Source organism: Pristiophorus japonicus, chromosome 16 (genome assembly GCF_044704955.1).
Source record: "Pristiophorus japonicus isolate sPriJap1 chromosome 16, sPriJap1.hap1, whole genome shotgun sequence".
NCBI classification, from domain to species: Eukaryota; Metazoa; Chordata; class Chondrichthyes; family Pristiophoridae; genus Pristiophorus; species Pristiophorus japonicus.
Genome location: NC_091992.1, coordinates 113821765 through 113840957, shown reverse-complemented (window position 1 = coordinate 113840957; position 19193 = coordinate 113821765). Strand labels below are relative to the sequence as shown.

The window sequence follows — 19193 nt, the reverse complement described above, 5'->3', positions numbered from 1 at the left end:
GGTTAAGTTCCCTGCGAGAACATTAGTCTCAGCCCTGTTGAGGTGCAACCCGTTCCTTTTGAACAGGTCCCTCCTGCCCCAGAACTGGTCCCAATGCCCCAGGAATCTGAAGCCCTCCCTCCTGCACCATATCTCCAGCCACATATTAACCTGCCATCTCTTACTACTCCTACACTCACTAGCACATGGCACTGGGAGTGATCCAGAGATTACTACCTTTGAGGTCTTGCTCTTTAACTTCCTCCCTATCTTCTGAAACTCTGCCTGTAGGACCTCAACCTTTAGCTACTTATGTCATTGGTTCCAATGTCTTCTGGCGGTTCCCCTCCACCCCCGCAAAATCTTCTGCAGCCGTTCAGTGATGTCCTATACCCTTGCACCAGGGAGGCAACACCATGTGAGGCTCACGTCGCAGTTGCAGAAACACTTGTCTATCCCCCTGACTATCGACTCCGCTGTGACAACTGCGTTTATATACTTTGCTGTGCCCCCCTGTGCAGTTCTTTGCTCCACAGTAGAGTGGATGTGCTCTAAATTGCATTCCCCCCAAGGGGACGTCACCCTCACTGGTATTCAGTACTGAAAACCAGTTTGAGAGTGCCCCACTCCCGGAGGATTCCTGCACTGCCTGCCTCTTACCCACTTACCATACTCCTAAAATCCCTGTGGCGGCGCAGTGACCACCTCTTGGAACATGCGCTCCAGGAAATTCTCAGCCTCCCGTATGCCCTGCAGTGACTCCAGCCGCTCTGCAAGCTCAGAAACCCTGAGTTTGGGCTCAGGCAGCTGAATGCATTTCCTGCACATGTGGCTATCCAGGACACATGAAGTGTTCCCACATGGCACAGGAAATGCAGGCAAGAAATCTCAGCTGCCCCACCATTTTGCTTAAAATTCTATCTACTTATGTTAGATATATATCTATATGTTCCTTATGTTAAATATATGTTCACCTCCCCCTAACTCCTATTTATTATTTATTTATGTATACCAGATTTTTATTTACCACAATCGGATGTTGGTATCCGCTACTTATTTAATTTTATTCCCTTAGATCTAATTAATTACTCTGATTATTTATTTATATATTTACTCGTTTAATGTTGTCCCTTGGTTTAAGTTACTTAGCACCTCCTTCCCCCTCTACACCTAATTCCCACTCTCACCAAATTCATGTCTTACGAAAAATGACGGACTGGTAAAGACCATCTGGCCCATTGAACCCGTCCCATACAATCGCGATACCTTGTGTATCACAGCACATACATTCTACCCCACCCCAAACCACGTGATCTCCTGGGAGAGGCAAAAAACCAGATTAAAAAACCCAGGCTAATTTGGGGGAAAAAAAATCTGGGAAATTCCTCTCCGACCCATCTAGGCGATCGAAATGAGTCCAGGAGATCACTCTGGCCATTAAATTCCCTGCAATACCTACCTTCTGTAAGAGGAGATCTCCGCCGCAGCCAGAAACAAATTCAGCTTTTGCTTGACGGAGTTCAGCGAGTCTGCAACCAACGCATGAGAGGGCAGCTTGTTCCAGAGTTCTGCTATTCTCTGTGAAAAGAACCACCTCCTGACATCTAACCTAGATCTAGCCTTATACAACTTCACTGTGCTCAGCAATTCACTCCGCTTTGCGATTCACCCAACGTTGCTGCAGCTGGATAAAGATCACAGGACTTGCTTCTGTTCAAACCAGCTCACATACATTATACACGCTCTTCAGTATATTATCTTCCTTGACCGATTTTAAGATAATTGGCAAAAGAATCATTGTTTTTTAATGTAGTGAGTTGTGATGACCTGGAATGCACTCCCTGAAAGGGTAATGGGAGCTGATTCAATAATAACCTTCAGAAGGGAATTGGATAAATGCATTTCTTCAAAGGTTTCATGATGAGAATATTTATTTCACCGCAAATGTGATGTCTTGTGTTTATCCAAACTCTTTAGTGGAATACTGACAGAAGCCCCTTTTTGTTATATTCATTCATGGAATGTGGGCGTCGCTGACAAGGTCAGCATTTATTGCCCATCCCTAATTGCCCTTGAGAAGGTGGTGGTGAAGCCCTCTTCTTGAACCGCTGCAGTCCGTGAGGTAAAGGTTTTTCTAGCGGTTTGATACAAACATGTAGCTTGCTGGGCCATTTCAGAGGGCAGCTAAAAGCCAACCACATTTCTGTAGGTCTGGAGTCACATATAGGCCAGACTGGGTAAGGGCGGCAGATTTCCTTCCCAAAGGACATTAGTAACCCAGATAGGTTTTTAACTACAATCCAGTAGTTTCATGGTCACTATTACTGATACAGGTATGAGCTTTTTATTCCAGATTTTATTTAATGAATTGACTTGGACTGAGTGGTATTGTTACTTGTTTTTTATTTGCAGATAGCGAAGCTGACTTATCGATATGGTATGAAAGAGCTCACCCTACACACTGTAACAATCAGAGAGCATCTAAGCTGTAACTGTACAGAGCTAGCAAAATTACATCAACCAAGGTAAGGGCCCGCTTGAAAGTGTCTTAAAGATACAAGGCAGTGCACTCTGTACACCTGTGTATTCACAGGGCGCTGTGTTTTGAAAACAGCCATCGATTAATATATTTGCAAAAGGTCCATTTAATTATCCTATATTGTTTTACCGATCTGATGCTGTTTGTCTAATATTCTTCACTGTATAGGATGATGCTAGAATGGTTATGATAGCAGCAATTTTAAGCAAATATCTTGTCAAACCTAAAAGTTTTAGGCAAAAGAAAGCGGCTAAGAGTGAAGTAAAGTCCACATGGCGTATCAGTGCTTCTCAGCTTTGGGTGTGTGCCACTTCACAGCACTGGATACCCCAAGTGCATTGATAGAAAAAATTAATTTATATAGTACCTTTCACAACCTTAGGACGCCCGAATGCACTTTACGTCAATAAAGTACTTTGGAAGTGTAGTCACTGTTGTTATGTAGGGAACAAAAGCTCCCACAAACGGCAATGAAAGAAATGACCAGATGATGTTGGTTGAGGGATAAATATAGATCAGGACACTGAGAGAACTCCCCTGCTCTTCAAGTAGTGCCGTGGGATCTTTTGCGCCCACGTTTGGGGGCAGGCCGGGCCTCGGTTTAAGGTCTCATCCGAAAAATGGCACCTCTGACAGTGCAGCACTCCCTCGGTAGTGCACTGATGTGCTCACGTCTCTGGAGTGGGGCTTCTCACTTGGAGGTGAGAGTGCTATCACTGAACCAAGGCTGACACCTAATGTTATTTGTTCACAGTATATGGAACATGTAGGTATTTCTGTTATTTACAACATTTATTTTTGAAAATATGTAGTTTATTGTTTGGTTTTCCATGTATCCCAGTTGTGAAGCAAGTTTTTTTTGCGGTATTTATGAAATTGGTGTTATGAACTGAGAACAGCCGGGATCCATCCATTTAATATATTTTAATGAGGCAACATTTGAAGTTTCAGCAAAAATGGCCAAAGCCCAGTGCAATAGGCAGTCACTCTACTTATCTTGTGTAGAGAGCAATGATAGATTTACAATAATTGCCCCAGATTATGGAAAAAGGGTTAGCTTGAAGTGCTGCCACCATAAACAAGGATCTTTCAATCCAAAGTTCTAAAATAAAAGTGCACTTCACCCAAAACGATGTGTGGAATCCCATTTGACAGAGAAATGACACATATAGATACAGATAAATAAGCCTCACAACTCTACTTAGTACAAAAGCAAAATACTGCGGATGCTGGAATCTGAAATAAAAACAGGAAATCTCAGCGGGTCAGGCAGCATCTGTGGAGAGAAACAGAGTTAACGTTTCAGGTCTGTGACCCTTGGTCAGAACGAGAACGGTTTGAGATGTAACAGATTCTTAAGGGAGTGCAGGGGCAGTGACGGGGGAGGGGAGGAAAGAACAAAAAGGAAGGTCTGTGATATTATTTTCTGCCTTTGTTTCGACCCCTACACTGCCTTTGACATTTCCTTCCCTCTAACACTAGGAGGTATGTGAGTGCTCGATGGACTCACCATCTGGTTTCCCTGCCTGCTTCTGATAAAAGGCCTTGTCTAAAGCTGATGTCTGCTCCCCCCAGCATTAGCCTCATTGAGTTAAGGAATTCGCAGTGTGCCAAATCAGGGCCACAAAAATGTTGGTTTGTCCAGAATTCTTTGACAATTTTTCTGGCCGACTTGCTAATTCAGCCTTGTTTACAAGTAGTTCGATTATATTCACTTTGACATCTTTCAGAGAAAGTTCCAGAAGCATGGATCAAAAAAGGCTGTCGTGCAAAAATTAACAAGCTGTACATGAGAATCATCTGTTTCTGGTACATAAATCAAAATATTAAAGGTTGCAACCGGTTCACTTATGGGCATGATTAGTTTAGAGTCCACTATTAGAATTTAGGCGCTTTGATTATAAATTCATTCTTCGATATCTCTGGCTATGATTCTGCAGGAATTTGGGACCGAATTCAGAATCTATTAGCATATGGATAAACACAATAAGACTTGAATTGGAATATTTTGTTGCAGGTTCCAGGAAAGTCCTATCTCTTTTCGAAACAAAAAAAAATCACTCCCATTTCTCTCGTCTTCTGAACCCGGAGAGTCGATGTGGAGGTACGATCCCGTGGGGGGGGTGACAGCCCTCTTATACCTCGCCCCAGTGGCCACTCTTAATACATGAGCCTGGGCAATGAGTGTCAACATTCTATTTGACTGCAGAAGATATCGCAGTTGAGCCCCGCCTTGTCCTCACAACGCATACTTTCCGGTGGGAGGCATTGGCTAGCAATCAGAAGCAGGAATCCTGGCTGTCCTTTCCCTTGCTTAACCCAGGAATACTGAGGTCAATTCTAATGTCCCTACTCTGGTCAACTTGCTCATAATAGACAAGAACAAGCCTACAACCTTTCTGTTGTGTGTGGCTCAGCACATATCACATGCTGAATTTACAGCCATATCTCGGGCAAAAATCTTAGTTGCTTCTGGCAAATTGATATTTCAGCAGTATATGTGAGATTGGAAATCACTTGTTATTCAGAAGTGTAATATGGAAAGTGAAAGCTGTTATTGGTGTAGATTGAATAACACAGTTAATGCTTTGAGAAGTATCAAAGGTTTATGAGCATTATTTCAACGTCATTTATTGAGTACGCGTGCCACCCATTTTAGTATAATCTTACACTTGTCTGTATTAAATTTCAAATGCTATTGTTCTGCCCACTCACATAATTTGTCCAACTCATTTTCTATTTCCTGAGCTGTCTCCTCAGAATCAACTCTCCTCTAGTTTGGTATCATCTGTAAATTTGACCAATTGTCTTTGAGTTTCTGAATCTCACCTCTTCAGCCGTGATGTTATTGAATGGCGAAGTAGGCTCGAGGGTCCAAATGGCCTCCTACTGCTCCTATTTCTTATGTTCTCTTCTCTGACCAACCTCTTACTGTTAAAGTAGCACACACATTCTTACAATGATATTTGTGACAGGTGCTATGTTTTATTCCAAGTCAGTCTTTGTCCTTCTGACCAGCTTTCTAACATGATTCTACAGGTTCCTACATTCATCCCAGTTATCTGTTCACCTTTCTTCCTGAATGATTTATCAGGTTATTCTTATTTTTCTTCTGAATTTTTTCTTCATCCATTTAGAGCCACATTTGTTTAGAATAGAAAAAAGACTTGGATTTATATAGCGCCTTTCACGACCACTGGACGTCTCAAAGCATTTTACAGCCAGTGAAGTACTTTTGGAGTGTAATCACTGTTGTAATGTAGGAAACGCGGCAGCCAATTTACACACAGCAAGCTCCCACAAACAGCATTGTGATAATGACCAGATAATCTGGGTTTTTTTGTTATGTTGATTGAGGGATAAATATTGGCCAGGACACTGGGGATAACTCCCCTGCTCTTCTTCAAAATAGTGCCATGGGATCTTCTACGTCCACCTGAGAGAGCAGATGGGGCCTCAGTTTAATGTCTCATCCAAAAGACTGCACCTCCGACAGTGCAGCGCTCCCTCAGCACTGCACTGGAATGTCAAGCTTGCTGTTCTGAGTTGCAAGTTTATCCTGCACACATCAAATGAAGCCTTTAAAGGTGTTCCAGTTGCTCGCCAAGTATTGTTGAATGAACATCGCCAATTTGCTTTAGCTGTTCCCTCAGTTCTCTGAAGTTAGCCTTTTCGATTAAATACCTAGCGCCTGGTCCTCCAGGTTCCTGAATCTGAGATCATTTAAACATGACAGTTCTGTGGTTGCAAATTCCATTTTCTGTATGTTGTTTTAACTCCTTACCATTATCAAGTCAAGACATGACTTTCTCTTATGGCTTCCTTGAGAGACTGGGTCATGAAGCAGCTGGGCACTACATTTATGAACACAAGACTCTGCATCACTTGGCTATTCCTAATTTATACTTAATTGAAGCTGCCCACTAAAATAACTTTCCTGTTTGTGCTTCCCTGTCACAAGAGAATACCCGTCTTGTTCCGGCCAGTGGTCTCTAGGATACTCCTGGAGTTACCTTTGTCTATTTCACATTGAAGAGCAGTAACTGTCCAGCTCCCACAGGCTCGACTTCATTAACCTCCCAGGTGTCCCTGACCTATGAGGTTACACCACCTCCTCTCCCACCTGCTCTACTTTTGCTGAGCACCCCTGTATATTTCATTCATTGCTATTTTCTGGGGTCAGTCATGCTATTGATATTACTATATCCTGTTTCCACAATGTCACACCAGCTTCCAGTTCCAACATCATCTTCTGTTTAGCATTCAAGCCTATAGATTTTATTGTAAATTGGCCTCCTGTTTTAGCCTCTGCCCGAACCTATCTGGTTCCTGTTGATAACCTCTGTGATCAGTCCTGGCTGGTATCCAATTTCCTTTACCCCTGCCGACCCCTCCCCACCAATAATAACTTCCACATTCACTTCCTGTATCAAGATTTCCAGGTTTATCTATAATCATGCAATTTAAATTCTATGCTTCATTTTACTATCCTTTTGGAATATTTATTTTTAAAAATTCACCCACTTTATTTTGAAATTATGAGATTTGGGAATTTAATTGCCTATGCAAATGCTTTGAGAATGCGATGTGCATTATAATCCCATGTAATTTGGAAGAACCTTAAATCTGTTTAAATTGGTTATCATTGAAGAGGAATGCATGGTATCTAAACAAATACCAATCTCTGCACTTCTATCCTGGAAAGAAGTAGTACTCCACCTAATGGCAACAGTAGGAACTATTCAAACAGTATCTCCTAATTAATATGCTTTTGCGGATTTAAGTATACTCACTACTTAAATGTTTAGCTGTAATTGCTATTTCAAGTGTGATTAAAAAATGGAAGAATACAATATGTGTAAAAGCTAAAGGGGGAAATGACAGCCTGACTAAATGGGGACTGAGGGTTTTAAAAAATTTGTTCCTGGGATGTGGGCGTCGCTGGCAAGGCCAGCATTTATTGCCCATCCCTAATGCCCTTGAGAAGGTGATGATGAGCCACCTCCTTGAACCGCTGCAGTCCGTGTGATGAAGGTATTCCCACAGTGCTGTTAGGGAGGGAGTTCCAGGATTTTGACCCAAGTCAGCATGGTGTGTAACTTGGAGGGGAACTTGCAGGTGATGGTGTTCCTATGCGTCTGCTCCCTTGTCATTCTAGGTGGTAGAGGTCATCGCTTTGGGGGGTTCTGCTGAAGAAACCTTGGTGAGTTGTTGCAGTGCATCTTGTAGATGATACACATTGAAGCCATGGTACACCAGTGGTGGAAGGAGTGAATGTTGAAGGTGGTGGATGAGGTGCCAATCAAGCAGGCTGCTTTGTGCTGGTCGGAGTCCAGCCCCTTGAGTGTTGTTGGAGCTGCACTCATCCAGGCAAGTGGAGAGTATTCCATTACACTCCAACTTGTGTCTTGTAGATGGTGGAAACGCTTTGGGGAGTCAGAAGGTGAGACACTCGCCACAGAATACCCAGCATCTGACCTGTAGTGGGTAAAATGATGGAATCAATTATTAAGGATGTCATAGCAGTGCATCTGGAAAATGGTGACATGATAGGTCCAAGTCAGCATGGATTTGTGAAAGGGAAATCATGCTTGACAAATCTTCTGGAATTTTTTGAGGATGTTTCCAGTAAAGTGGACAAAGGAGAACCAGTTGATGTGGTATATTTGGACTTTCAGAAGGCTTTCGACAAGGTCCCACACAAGAGATTAATGTGCAAAGTTAAAGCACATGGGATTGGGGGTAGTGTGCTGACGTGGATTGAGAACTGGTTGTCAGACAGGAAGCAAAGAGTAGGAGTAAACGGGTACTTTTCAGAATGGCAGGCAGTGACTAGTGGGGTGCCGCAAGGTTCTGTGCTGGGGCCCCAGCTGTTTACATTGTACATTAATGATTTAGACGAGGGGATTAAATGCAGTATCTCCAAATTTGCGGATGACACTAAGTTGGGTGGCAGTGTGAGCTGCGAGGAGGATGCTATTAGGCTGCAGAGTGACTTGGATAGGTTAGGTGAGTGGGCAAATGCATGGCAGATGAAGTATAATGTGGATAAATGTGAGGTTATCCACTTTGGTGGTAAAAACAGAGAGACAGACTATTATCTGAATGGTGACAGATTAGGAAAAGGGAAGGTGCAACGAGACCTGGGTGTCATGGTACATCAGTCATTGAAGGTTAGCATGCAGGTACAGCAGGCGGTTAAGAAAGCAAATGGCATGTTGGCCTTCATAGCGAGGGGATTTGAATACAGGGGCAGGGAGGTGTTGCTACAGTTGTACAGGGCCTTGGTGAGGCCACACCTGGAGTATTGTGTACAGTTTTGGTCTCCTAACTTGAGGAAGGACATTCTTGCTATTGAGGGAGTGCAGCGAAGATTCACCAGACTGATTCCCGGGATGGCGGGACTGACCTATCAAGAAAGACTGGATCAACTGGGCTTGTATTCACTGGAGTTCAGAAGAATGAGAGGGGACCTCATAGAAACGTTTAAAATTCTGACGGGTTTAGACAGGTTAGATGCAGGAAGAATGTTCCCAATGTTGGGGAAGTCCAGAACCAGGGGTCACAGTCTGAGGATAAGGGGTAAGCCATTTAGGACCGAGATGAGGAGAAACTTCTTCACCCAGAGTGGTGAACCTGTGGAATTCTCTACCACAGAAAGTAGTTGAGGCCAATTCACTAAATATATTCAAAAGGGAGTTAGATGAAGTCCTTACTACTCGGGGGATCAAGGGTTATGGCGAGAAAGCAGGAAGGGGGTACTGAAGTTTCATGTTCAGCCATGAACTCATTGAATGGCGGTGCAGGCTAGAAGGGCTGAATGGCCTGCTCCTGCACCTATTTTCTATGTTTCTATGTTTCTATGTAGCCACAGTATTTATGTGGCTGGTCCAGTTAAGTTTCTGGTCAATGGTGACCCCCAGGATGTTGATGGTGGGAGATTTGTTGATGGTATTGCCGTTGAATGTCAAGGGTCAGTGATTAGATGTTCTCTTGTTGGAGATAGTCATTGCCTGGCATTTGTGTGGCGTGAATGTTAATTGCCACTTATCAGTCCAAGCCTGAATGTCGTCCAGGTCTTCCTGCATGCGAGCATGGGTTGCCTCATTATCTGAGGAGCTGCGAATGGAACTGAACACTGTGCAGTCATCAGTGAACATCCCCACTTCTGACCTTATGATGGAGGGAAGGTCATTAATGAAGCAGCTGAAGAATTGGGTGATGGTCTAAACAAACTGGTTCTCCTCTTCCTCTGACCAGCAGTTTAAAGCAGAAAACAGACAGCCAGGGATGATGGTGGAGACTATGGCTGGTTTATTTCTGTATTTTTAATATCATCAAGGATGTATGCTTAAAGAAAGATGGACTTGCATTTATATAGTGCCTTTGATGACCTCAGGATGTCTCAGTGCTTTACAGCCAATGAAGTACTTTTGAAAGTATAGTCACTGTTGTAATGTAGGAAACGTGGCAGCCAATTTGCACACAGCAAGGTCCCAAAAACAGCAATGTGATAATGACCAAATAATCTGTTTTTGTGACGTAGATAGATGGATAAATATTGGCCAGGTCACCGGTAATAACTCCCCTGCTCTTCTTCGAAATAGTGCCTTGGCATCTTTTACGTCCATCCGAGAGAGTAGACGGGGCCGTGGTTTAATGTCTCATCCGAAAGACGGCACCTCCCTCAGCACTGCACTGGGAGTGTCAGGCTAGCTTTTTTGTGTTCATGTCTCTGTGGTGGGACTTGAACCCACAACCCTCTGACTCAGGCAGGAGTGCTACCCACTGGGCCATAGCTGATTATTTAAAGAGCAGACATGGGAGATTCCACACACAAATTAGTTGCTCTACAGCAGTACATAGGAAACATAGTTCAAAGTGAAATATGAACACATCCTGATTGGGCAACCAGCCATTTTGTTCCAAGTTACATTGTTTAATCGTTTGCTGTAGTAAGAATTGCAATGTAATTATTTTGAGATTGTGTTAAGATTCCAACATGCCATGATTGTAGAACATATCCTTATTTGTTTATTTTCCCCCATTATTTCTAACCAATCCCACATTTCCTGTGACTGGAAAAGACCTAACGAAACATTTTATACTTTCCGCGTTCATCAGAATATGGGAATACTTTGTCACTTTGGGCACATCTGCCGGCATCTATCAGGCCCTGAGCAGAAAAAGCACAGATTAGTGGCAGAGCAAAGGTTGCTCTACTGTGTCCCAACAGGGCACCATAACCTCGAACCTGTGGAGAGGACCACCTACTGTGTCTGTGTGAGTCATTTATCACATCAGCCAAATCGGTAGCCTCTTGAAATGAGAATGCGGACAAAAAAAATGTTTGCTTAAAACATAGAGCACCAGGACTAGTTGGGCTGCCTCCAACACATTTCAATTTAGGGCTGTGTTGGTCAACAGGGAAAAGCTACTTGGATCTTACCAATTTTAGCTGGAGCCAAACCTGTTTTCCAGAGAGGAAAGGCCAGCATTCGATGTCATTATGCCATTCAGTCTCCTGACCAATGAATCAAACAGTAAAACCTTCAGCGATTTGGACTTACTGCCAGCTCTGTTACAGATTTACCCAGAGTGTCCAACAATACACAATTCTTACAGGGCTTGACAGATTAGATGCAGGGAGGTTATTTCCCCTGGCTGAGGAGTCTAGAACCAGGGGTCACATTCACAGAATAAGGGATCGGCCATTTAGGACTGAGATGAGGAAAAATGTCTTCACTCAGAGGGTGGTGAATCTTTGGAATTCTCTACCCCAGAGGGCTTGGGAGGCTCATCTTTGATTATATTCAAGACAGAGATAGATAGATATTTGGATATTCAGGGAATCAAGGCATATGGGGATAGTGCAGGCAAGTGGAGTTTGAGGTAGAAGATCAGCCATGATCTCATTGAATGGCAGAGCAGGCTCGAGGCACTGAATAAGAACATAAGAAATAAGGAGTAGGCCATATGGCCCCTTGAGCCTGCTCTGCCATTCAATAAGATCATGACTGATCTGATCATGGATTCAGCTCCACTTCCCCGCCCGCTCCCCATAACCGCTTATCCTTTTATCGTTTAAGAAACTGTCTATTTCTGTTTTAAATGTATTCAATGTCCCAGCTTCCACAGCTCTCTGAGGCAGCGAATTCCACAGATTTACAGCCCACAGAGAAGAAATTTCTCCTCATCTCTGTTTTAAATGGGCGGCCCCTTATTCTAAGATCATGCCCTCTAGTTCCAGTCTCCCCCATCAGTGGAAACATCCTCTCTGCATCCACCTTGTCAAGTCCCCTCATAATCTTATACATTTCAATAAGATCACCTTTCATTCTTCTGAATTCCAATGAGTAGAGGCTCAACCTACACAACCTTTCCTCATAAGTCAACCCGTCTTCTCCGAAATCAACCTAGTGAACCTTTTCTGAATTGCCTCCAAAGCAAGTATATCCTTTCTTAAATATGGAAACCAAAACTGCACGCAGTATTCCAGGTGTGGCCTCACCAATACCCTGTATAGCTGTTGAAAGACTTCCCTGCTTTTATACTCCATCCCCTTTGCAATAAAGGCCAGGATTCCATTGGCCTTCCTGATCACTTGCTGTACATGCATACTATCCTTTTGTGTTTCATGCACAAGTACCCCCAGGTCCCGCTGTACTGCAGCAGTTTGCAATCTTTCTCCATTTAAATAATAACTTGCTCTTTGATTTTTTTCTGCCAAAGTGCATGACCGCACACTTCCCAACATTATACTCCATCTGCCAAATTTTTGCCCACTCACTTAGCCTGTCTATGTCCTTTTGCAGATTTTTTGTGTCCTCCTCACACATTGCTTTTCCTCCCATCTTTGTATCATCAGCAAACTTGGCTATGTTACACTCGGTCCCTTCTTCCAAGTCGTTAATATAGATTGTAAATAGTTGGGGTCCCAGCACTGATCCCTGCAGCACCCCACTAGTTACTGGTTGCCAACCAGAGAATGAACCATTTATCCCGACTCTCTGTTTTCTGTCAGTCAGCCAATCCTCTATCCATGCTAATATATTACCCCCAACCCCGTGAACTTTTACCTTGTGCAGTAAGCTTTTATGTGGCACCTTGTCAAATGCCTTCTGGAAGTCCAAATACACCACATGTGTATTGGCCTTCTCCTGCTCCTAGTTCTTAAGTTCTTGTATTGTTTCTTTTCCAGGTTCCCCCCAAAATATTACCGACAATCAACTGACAACTGAGGTGTAATCTCTCAGCCAGCATTCAACATCCAAAAGGACATAAAAGAAAAAAACAACTAATATATTGCATGCATTAAGGAGGCAGCATTCTCGCTCTTTTTTTGGACTGTGCAGGCATCCTTCCCCTTTGGTGGCCTAAGGAAGGCCACTTGGAGCTCGGGGCTATCGGGGTATTTTGTGCTGTGGATTCTCGATCACTGGGGGACTCTGCCCGGTCCACGTGTGATGTGCAGTAACTGAGAAGAGCTTCCTCACCTTTCCTACACTTCTCCACGGTACACAACCAGTGACCTGCAGCAGCTCCACAGCATTAAGAGGATCGAGCCTCAAACTGGGAACTCTGGATCAAGGAGACATTTTGTTTAATTTCTAAACTTTAATTTTGCTGATAAGGGGCTTATGATACACACTGAAGATTTATAACAAAACTTTTGACATAGTAAAATAATAAAACAAACCAAAAAAATCTATAATTTTTCGTCTGATTATCATTTCTGCAAACCAAGTGTATATATACTTTTACTCAGTTATTGTGAAATGAATATGTGGAGGCAAGTGATGACATGAATCTCATGAGCTCCACTGACAAAGTAATCCGGTAACTCTCAAAGATATTTAATCTTACAGAAGAAATGAAAGACTTGCATTTATATAATGGCTTTCATGACTACAGGACCTCCCAAAGCGCTTTACAGTCAATTAAGTTCTTTATTTTTGAAATGTAATCACTGGGGTACGGTAGGTTACTAGATGAGTAATCCAGAGGCCTGGACTAATGATCCAGAGACGCGAGTTCTACGGCAGCTGGGGAATTTAAATTCAATTAATTAAATAACTCTGGAATAAAAAGCTAGTATCAGTAATAGTTCCCATGAAACTACCAGATTATCGTAAAAACCCATCTGGTTCACTAATGTCCTTCAGGGACGGAAATCTGCCGTCCTTACCCGATCTGGCCTATATGTGGCTCCAGACCCACAGCAATGTGGTTGACTCTTAACTGCCCTCTGAGTTATACCAAACTGCTGCAAAGAAATATCACCACTACCTTCTCAAGGGCAAGTAGGGATGGCCAATAAATGCCAGCCAAGTCGTTGACATCCACATCCCGTGAACAAATAAAAAAAATGTAGGTAAGGCAGCAGCCAATTTGTACACACAAAGCTCCCGCACACAGCAATGTGATAATCAGCAGATAATCAGCTTTTGGTGATGTTGATTGAGGAATAAATATTGGCCAGGATTGACCAGGGATAACTGCCTTGTTCAGTGGTACTAAAATTCCGAATTATTCAGGTCACTCAAGCACATCTTTTCAAACCTTTAAGAATAGGATTATTTGAGATGATTTGCAATGATTAATTCCCCAAAGAGTTTTGAAATATCAACAGATGTTAGCTTTTTAATCACCCCAGTAAGTAAAATGACCTGAGCTGCTGCTGCTTCAACAGGGAATGTTTTGAAGGCCAATTGAAAATTGTTTCCACTCTTCTGGTAAAATCTACCATTTCTGTCATGCATGACAAACAGGACGGTGGGTGGGGGGGAAATTAAACAAAAGTTGTCACTAAAAAATAATTGTTTTGATCTGTTTTGTGGGTGTTTAAATCTTTTATTTTCTCCTTACTTCCCCTTGCAGGCTGATCTATTTAAAGCCCTCCCTCTGTAGCACTTGTCAGTTGGCTGCTTGGGGACCCATGACAGCATCCTCCGCAAATCCTACTGACATTCCCTCCATACCCCTGCATGGTGACGAGGTGCCTGGCCTCTACTCGTGGAGTGTGATTATCAGTGGTAAACTCAGCTACTAATATTTACATGCCTAATGGGAAAGGACGGCTGTGATTGGGGTGTTGAAAGCTGCTTGTCAAGAGTTTAAGTGCTGCCGGTGTCCCTGGACCTTGACATCCCATATCCCTATCTGCCTGCCTGTATCAACATCGCAGTTACATCATTACCTTCAGCAAAGACCCGGTTTCAAAACGCTGCAAAACAACAACAACTTGTATTTATATAGCGCCTTCAGCGTAGTGAAACATCCCAAGGTGCTTCACAGGAGTATTATGAGACAATTTGACCAAAAGATACGAAAGGGCTGATTTTAACTCCCAGCAGGAGTGGACGGGGTGTGAGGCGGAGGTCGGTCAGATTTTAACTGCCGGACCTCATTTAAATCCCACTGGTCAGCTACTTGGCTGTTTTTAGTGGCAAGTGATAGGTGGGAGGCTAGCCGGCAGTATTGGAAGAAAGTTTGCTGGCGGGTGGTTAAGTTTTGAAGCGGGTGTGTGAAATGTGTTTGCAGGGTCTTGCGTGTGTGTGTGTGTGTGTAGGGTGGGGGGGGGGGTGGTAGAATGGGGCATTGGGAATGGGGGAGGTTGTGAGTGGATTGGTGATGGGGATTGGTTTTGGGGAATATGAGGGGGATAGGAGGGATGATGGGGAGGGATGATGGGGGGGAGGGGGGAAATGGGGAGGACACAGCACAGCAGAAACCCGCACTTTCTTTCTGGGGCCCCACTAAGAGAGGTTTTTTTTGCTTACCTTAGCTGCCTCCTGGCAGGTTCACCTGGCGGGATGGACCCAGTGGGCGCCATGCCCGGGAGTTGGTTCAAATTCCATCGGAGCCACATCCACGTCATGGGACCCACATTTGCATTTATTAATGAGGCTCCCGGCGGAGGCTGCCCAAACCAGTAAAATTCCAAATCGGCGGGAACAGATTGAGAAATGGAGCCGTTCTACTTGAACTGCTATCCACTCCTCTCCCACCAATTGGGAAAGGGTTTTTGTCATATATGTATACTCTGTATATACTATGCTGGTACCACTAGGGGGTGCAACTGTGGGAGGCCCAGGCAGGAGCTGTATAAAAGGCTGGTCACCACGTTGCTGCCTCACTCTGGAGTTACAATAAAGAGACTAAGGTCACAGCAGTTCAAGCATAACACTAGGCCTCGCGGAGTTATTCTACAGACAAGTAGACATATTAACTGGCGACGAGAACAGATCATGGACTTACTCGCAGAGATGGCTGCCGTTGGTAGTTTAGAAAAGTTCAGAGAGGGTGAAGCCTTTACTCAGGTTTCGCTGGCTAGGTATCGCTTCTACACACACTGCCACACCGAGGGCCAGGATTTAGTGGAATATGTTGCAGACCTATGAAGGCTCGCGGAACCGTGCGAATTTGGCGAACTCCTCAACAATGTGTTGCGGGACGTTTTCGTGACGGGACGGGACATGAAGCGGACTATCACCTTAAGCCAGGCGTTCACGACCTCAACGTTGAGGTACCTCCCAGAATCAAAACTCACTGGCAAGTACTGTGCAGAAAATAAATGTTGATCAAAGAATTAGTCCGACTCAGAGTCTGCCAAGGGGTGTGAATGTGAATCGTTTAACATGCTGGCGTTGCGGGGGTAACCATTGGGCCCATTCAGACACTATGTGTGCAAAAGCTGCGGCCAAAAGGGCCACCCACAGCGAATGTGGCAGAAGAACTGTGACTCAAAACATGGCAGAGGAGTCGGCAGGAGGTTTCTGATCCAGCAAGGATCATAAAGTACAAGCTAGAGAGGCGACTCAGCCTGAGGAAGCAGTGCACGGGGTGCACACCTTCACTACCAAACGTCCCCCCATGATGATGAAAGTCAAGATAAATGGCATTCCTGTTTCCATGGAGTTGGACACAGGAATGAGTCAGTCACTTATGAGCCAGAAGGCATTTGGGAGGCTGTGGGGCAACAAAGAACAAAGACCCAAGCTGAGCCCGATTCAGACAAAGCTGCGCACTTATACCAAGGAACTGATCCCAGTTATCGGCAGTGCGAAAGTAAAAGTATCCTATGATGGAGAGATACACGAATTGCCACTGTGGGTTGTACCAGGCGACGGACTAACGCTGCTTGGCAGAAGCTGGATGGGGAAGATTCGGTGGAACTGGCAAGACGTCAAAGCACTATCTTCACTGGACGATGCTTCCTGTGCTCAAGTGCTGAGCAAGTTCCCATCCCTATTTGAACCAGGCATCGGCAACTTCACAGGCGCCAAAGTGCAAATCCATTTGGTCCCCGAGGCACGGCCTGTTCATCACAGGGCTCGAGCGGGCTCTTACATGATGAGGGAGAAAGTGGAGATTGAATTGGACAGACTTCAACACCAGGGATTCATATCACCAGTCGAATTCAACAAGTGGGCCAGCCCGATTGTTCCGGTACTTAAGAACGATGGCACGGTCAGAATCTGCGGTGACTACAAGGTAACGATCAACCGAGTTTCATTGCAGGACCAGTACCCGCTAGCCAAAGCCGATGATATCTTTGCGACATTAGCAGGGGGAAAGGCGTTCACCAAGCTGGATCTAACCTCCGCTTACATGACCCAGGAGCTGGCTGAGTTGTTGAAAAAATTAACGTGCATTAACACACGCAAGGGACTGTTTTTGTATCACACGTGCCCGTTCGGGATCTGCTCTGCTGCAGCCATCTTCCAAAGGAACAGGGAGAGTCTGTTGAAATCGGTTCCATGCACCGTTGTATTTCAGTATGACATCCTAATCACTGGTCGCGACACCACCGAACACCTGCACAACCTGCAAGAGGTTTTAAGTCGACTAAACAGAGTCGGACTCCGACTGTAACGATCCAAGTGTGTCTTCCTGGCCCAAAGGTAGAATTCCTGGGGAGGAAGATTGCGGCAGACAGTATCAGGCCCATGGACTCGAAGACAGAGGTCATCAAGAATGCACCCAGACCGCGAAATGTAACAGAGCTGCACTCGTTCCTGGGACTCCTCAACTATTTCGGTAACTTTCTTCCAGGGTTCAGCACCTTGCTCGAACCATTGCACAAGTTGCTATGCAAGGGAGACGACTGGGTTTGGGGTCAAAACCAAGAGGCTGCCTTCAAAAAGGCCACAAACTTGCTGTGTTCGAACAAGTTGCTTGTATTGTATGACCCAGGCAAACATCTAGTTTTAGCATGTGACGCATCGTTGTATGGTGTCGGGGGTGTTTTACAGCAAGCAAATGTAGCGGGCAAACTCCAACCGGTTGCATATGTATCTAGAAGTCTATCCAAGGCCGAAAGAGCCTACAGTATGGTCGTGAAGGAGGCTTTGGCCTGTGTCTATGGGGTAAAACAAAATGCACCAGTATTTGTTCAGACTCAGGTTCGAGTTAGAAACTGACCACAAGCCCCTAATCTCACTGTTTTCGGAAAGCAAAGGCATAAACACCAATGCTTCGTCACGAATCCAAAGATGGGCACTAACACTTTTTGGCCTACGGTTATACGATCCGCCACAGGCCAGGCACTGAGATCTGTGCCGATGCCCTCAGCCGGCTACCGTTGCCCACCACCGGGTGGAAATGGCGCAGCCTGCAGACCTGTGCCTGGTCATGGACATCTTCGAAAGCGAAGAGTCACCCGTAACGGACTGCCAGATCAGGACCTGGACCAACCAAGACCCCGTGTTATCTCTTGTAAAAAGTTGCGTCCTCAATGGAGGCTGGTCAGCGGTCCCAAGAGAAATGCAGGATGAGATAAAGCCGTTTCACCGTTGTAAAGACGAAATGTCCGTCCAATCGAATTGCCTCTTACGGGGCAACTGCGTCGTCCTGCCAAAAAAAGGCATGGCAAACTTCATACGCGACCTACACAGTGCGCCCAGGAATAGTCATGATGAAGGCTATAGCCAGGTCCCACGTCTGGTGGCCCGGCATTGACTCCGACTTGGAGTTGTGCATGCGCCAGTGTAACACTTGCTCACAATTGAGCAATGCCCCCAGGGAGGCTCGACTTAGTCTGTGGTCCTGGCCCTCAAAACCATGATCCAGGATCCATGTAGGAAAAATGTTCTTTGTTGTAGTGGATCGAATGTGTAACAATGACATCCAGCACGTTCATCGCCACCATTGAAAGCCTCAGGGCCATGTTCGCCACCCATGGCTTGCCCGACATTCTGGTCAGCGATAATGGTCCGTGTTTCGCCAGCTCGGAATTCAATGAATTCATGACCCGCAATAGCATCAAGCATGTCAGGTCTGCCCCGTTCAAGCCCGCATCCAACGGCCAAGCAGAGCGGGCAGTCCAAACCATAAAGCTGAGCCCGAAACGCATCATGGAAGGCTCCTTACAAACCTGCCTATACCGGGTGCTGATCAATTACAGGACACGACCCCACTCGCTCACCGGGGTCCCCCCTGCGGAGTTACTAATGAAACGTGCACTCAAAACCAGGCTCTCTTAAGTCCACCCTGACCTCAACGATCAGCTGGAAACCAGGCGTTATCGGCAAAACATGTACCATGATCGCGCGGCTGTATCACGCGGCATCACTGTAAACAACCGGGTGTTTGTGCTGAATCACGGCCATGGCCCCAAATGGGTTGCTGGCACTGTTTTAGCCAAGGAGAGGAATAGGGTGTTTGTTGTCAA

At 45.0% G+C, this 19193-nt stretch overlaps 1 protein-coding gene across 2 annotated transcripts in view; it reads left to right on the top strand.

The window, feature by feature from the left end:
- The window catches only part of LOC139227147 (platelet-derived growth factor subunit A-like), a 98943-nt gene extending 85732 nt beyond the window's left edge, over positions 1-13211 (top strand). For both annotated transcript variants that reach the window (XM_070858214.1, XM_070858213.1), the window contains exons 7-8: positions 2392-2504; positions 12720-13211. In XM_070858214.1, coding sequence (XP_070714315.1) covers positions 2392-2504; positions 12720-12759 — 153 coding nt within the window. In that variant the 3' untranslated portion in view covers positions 12760-13211. The remainder of the gene's footprint in view (positions 1-2391; positions 2505-12719) is intronic.
- Positions 13212-19193: the final 5982 nt, after the last annotated feature.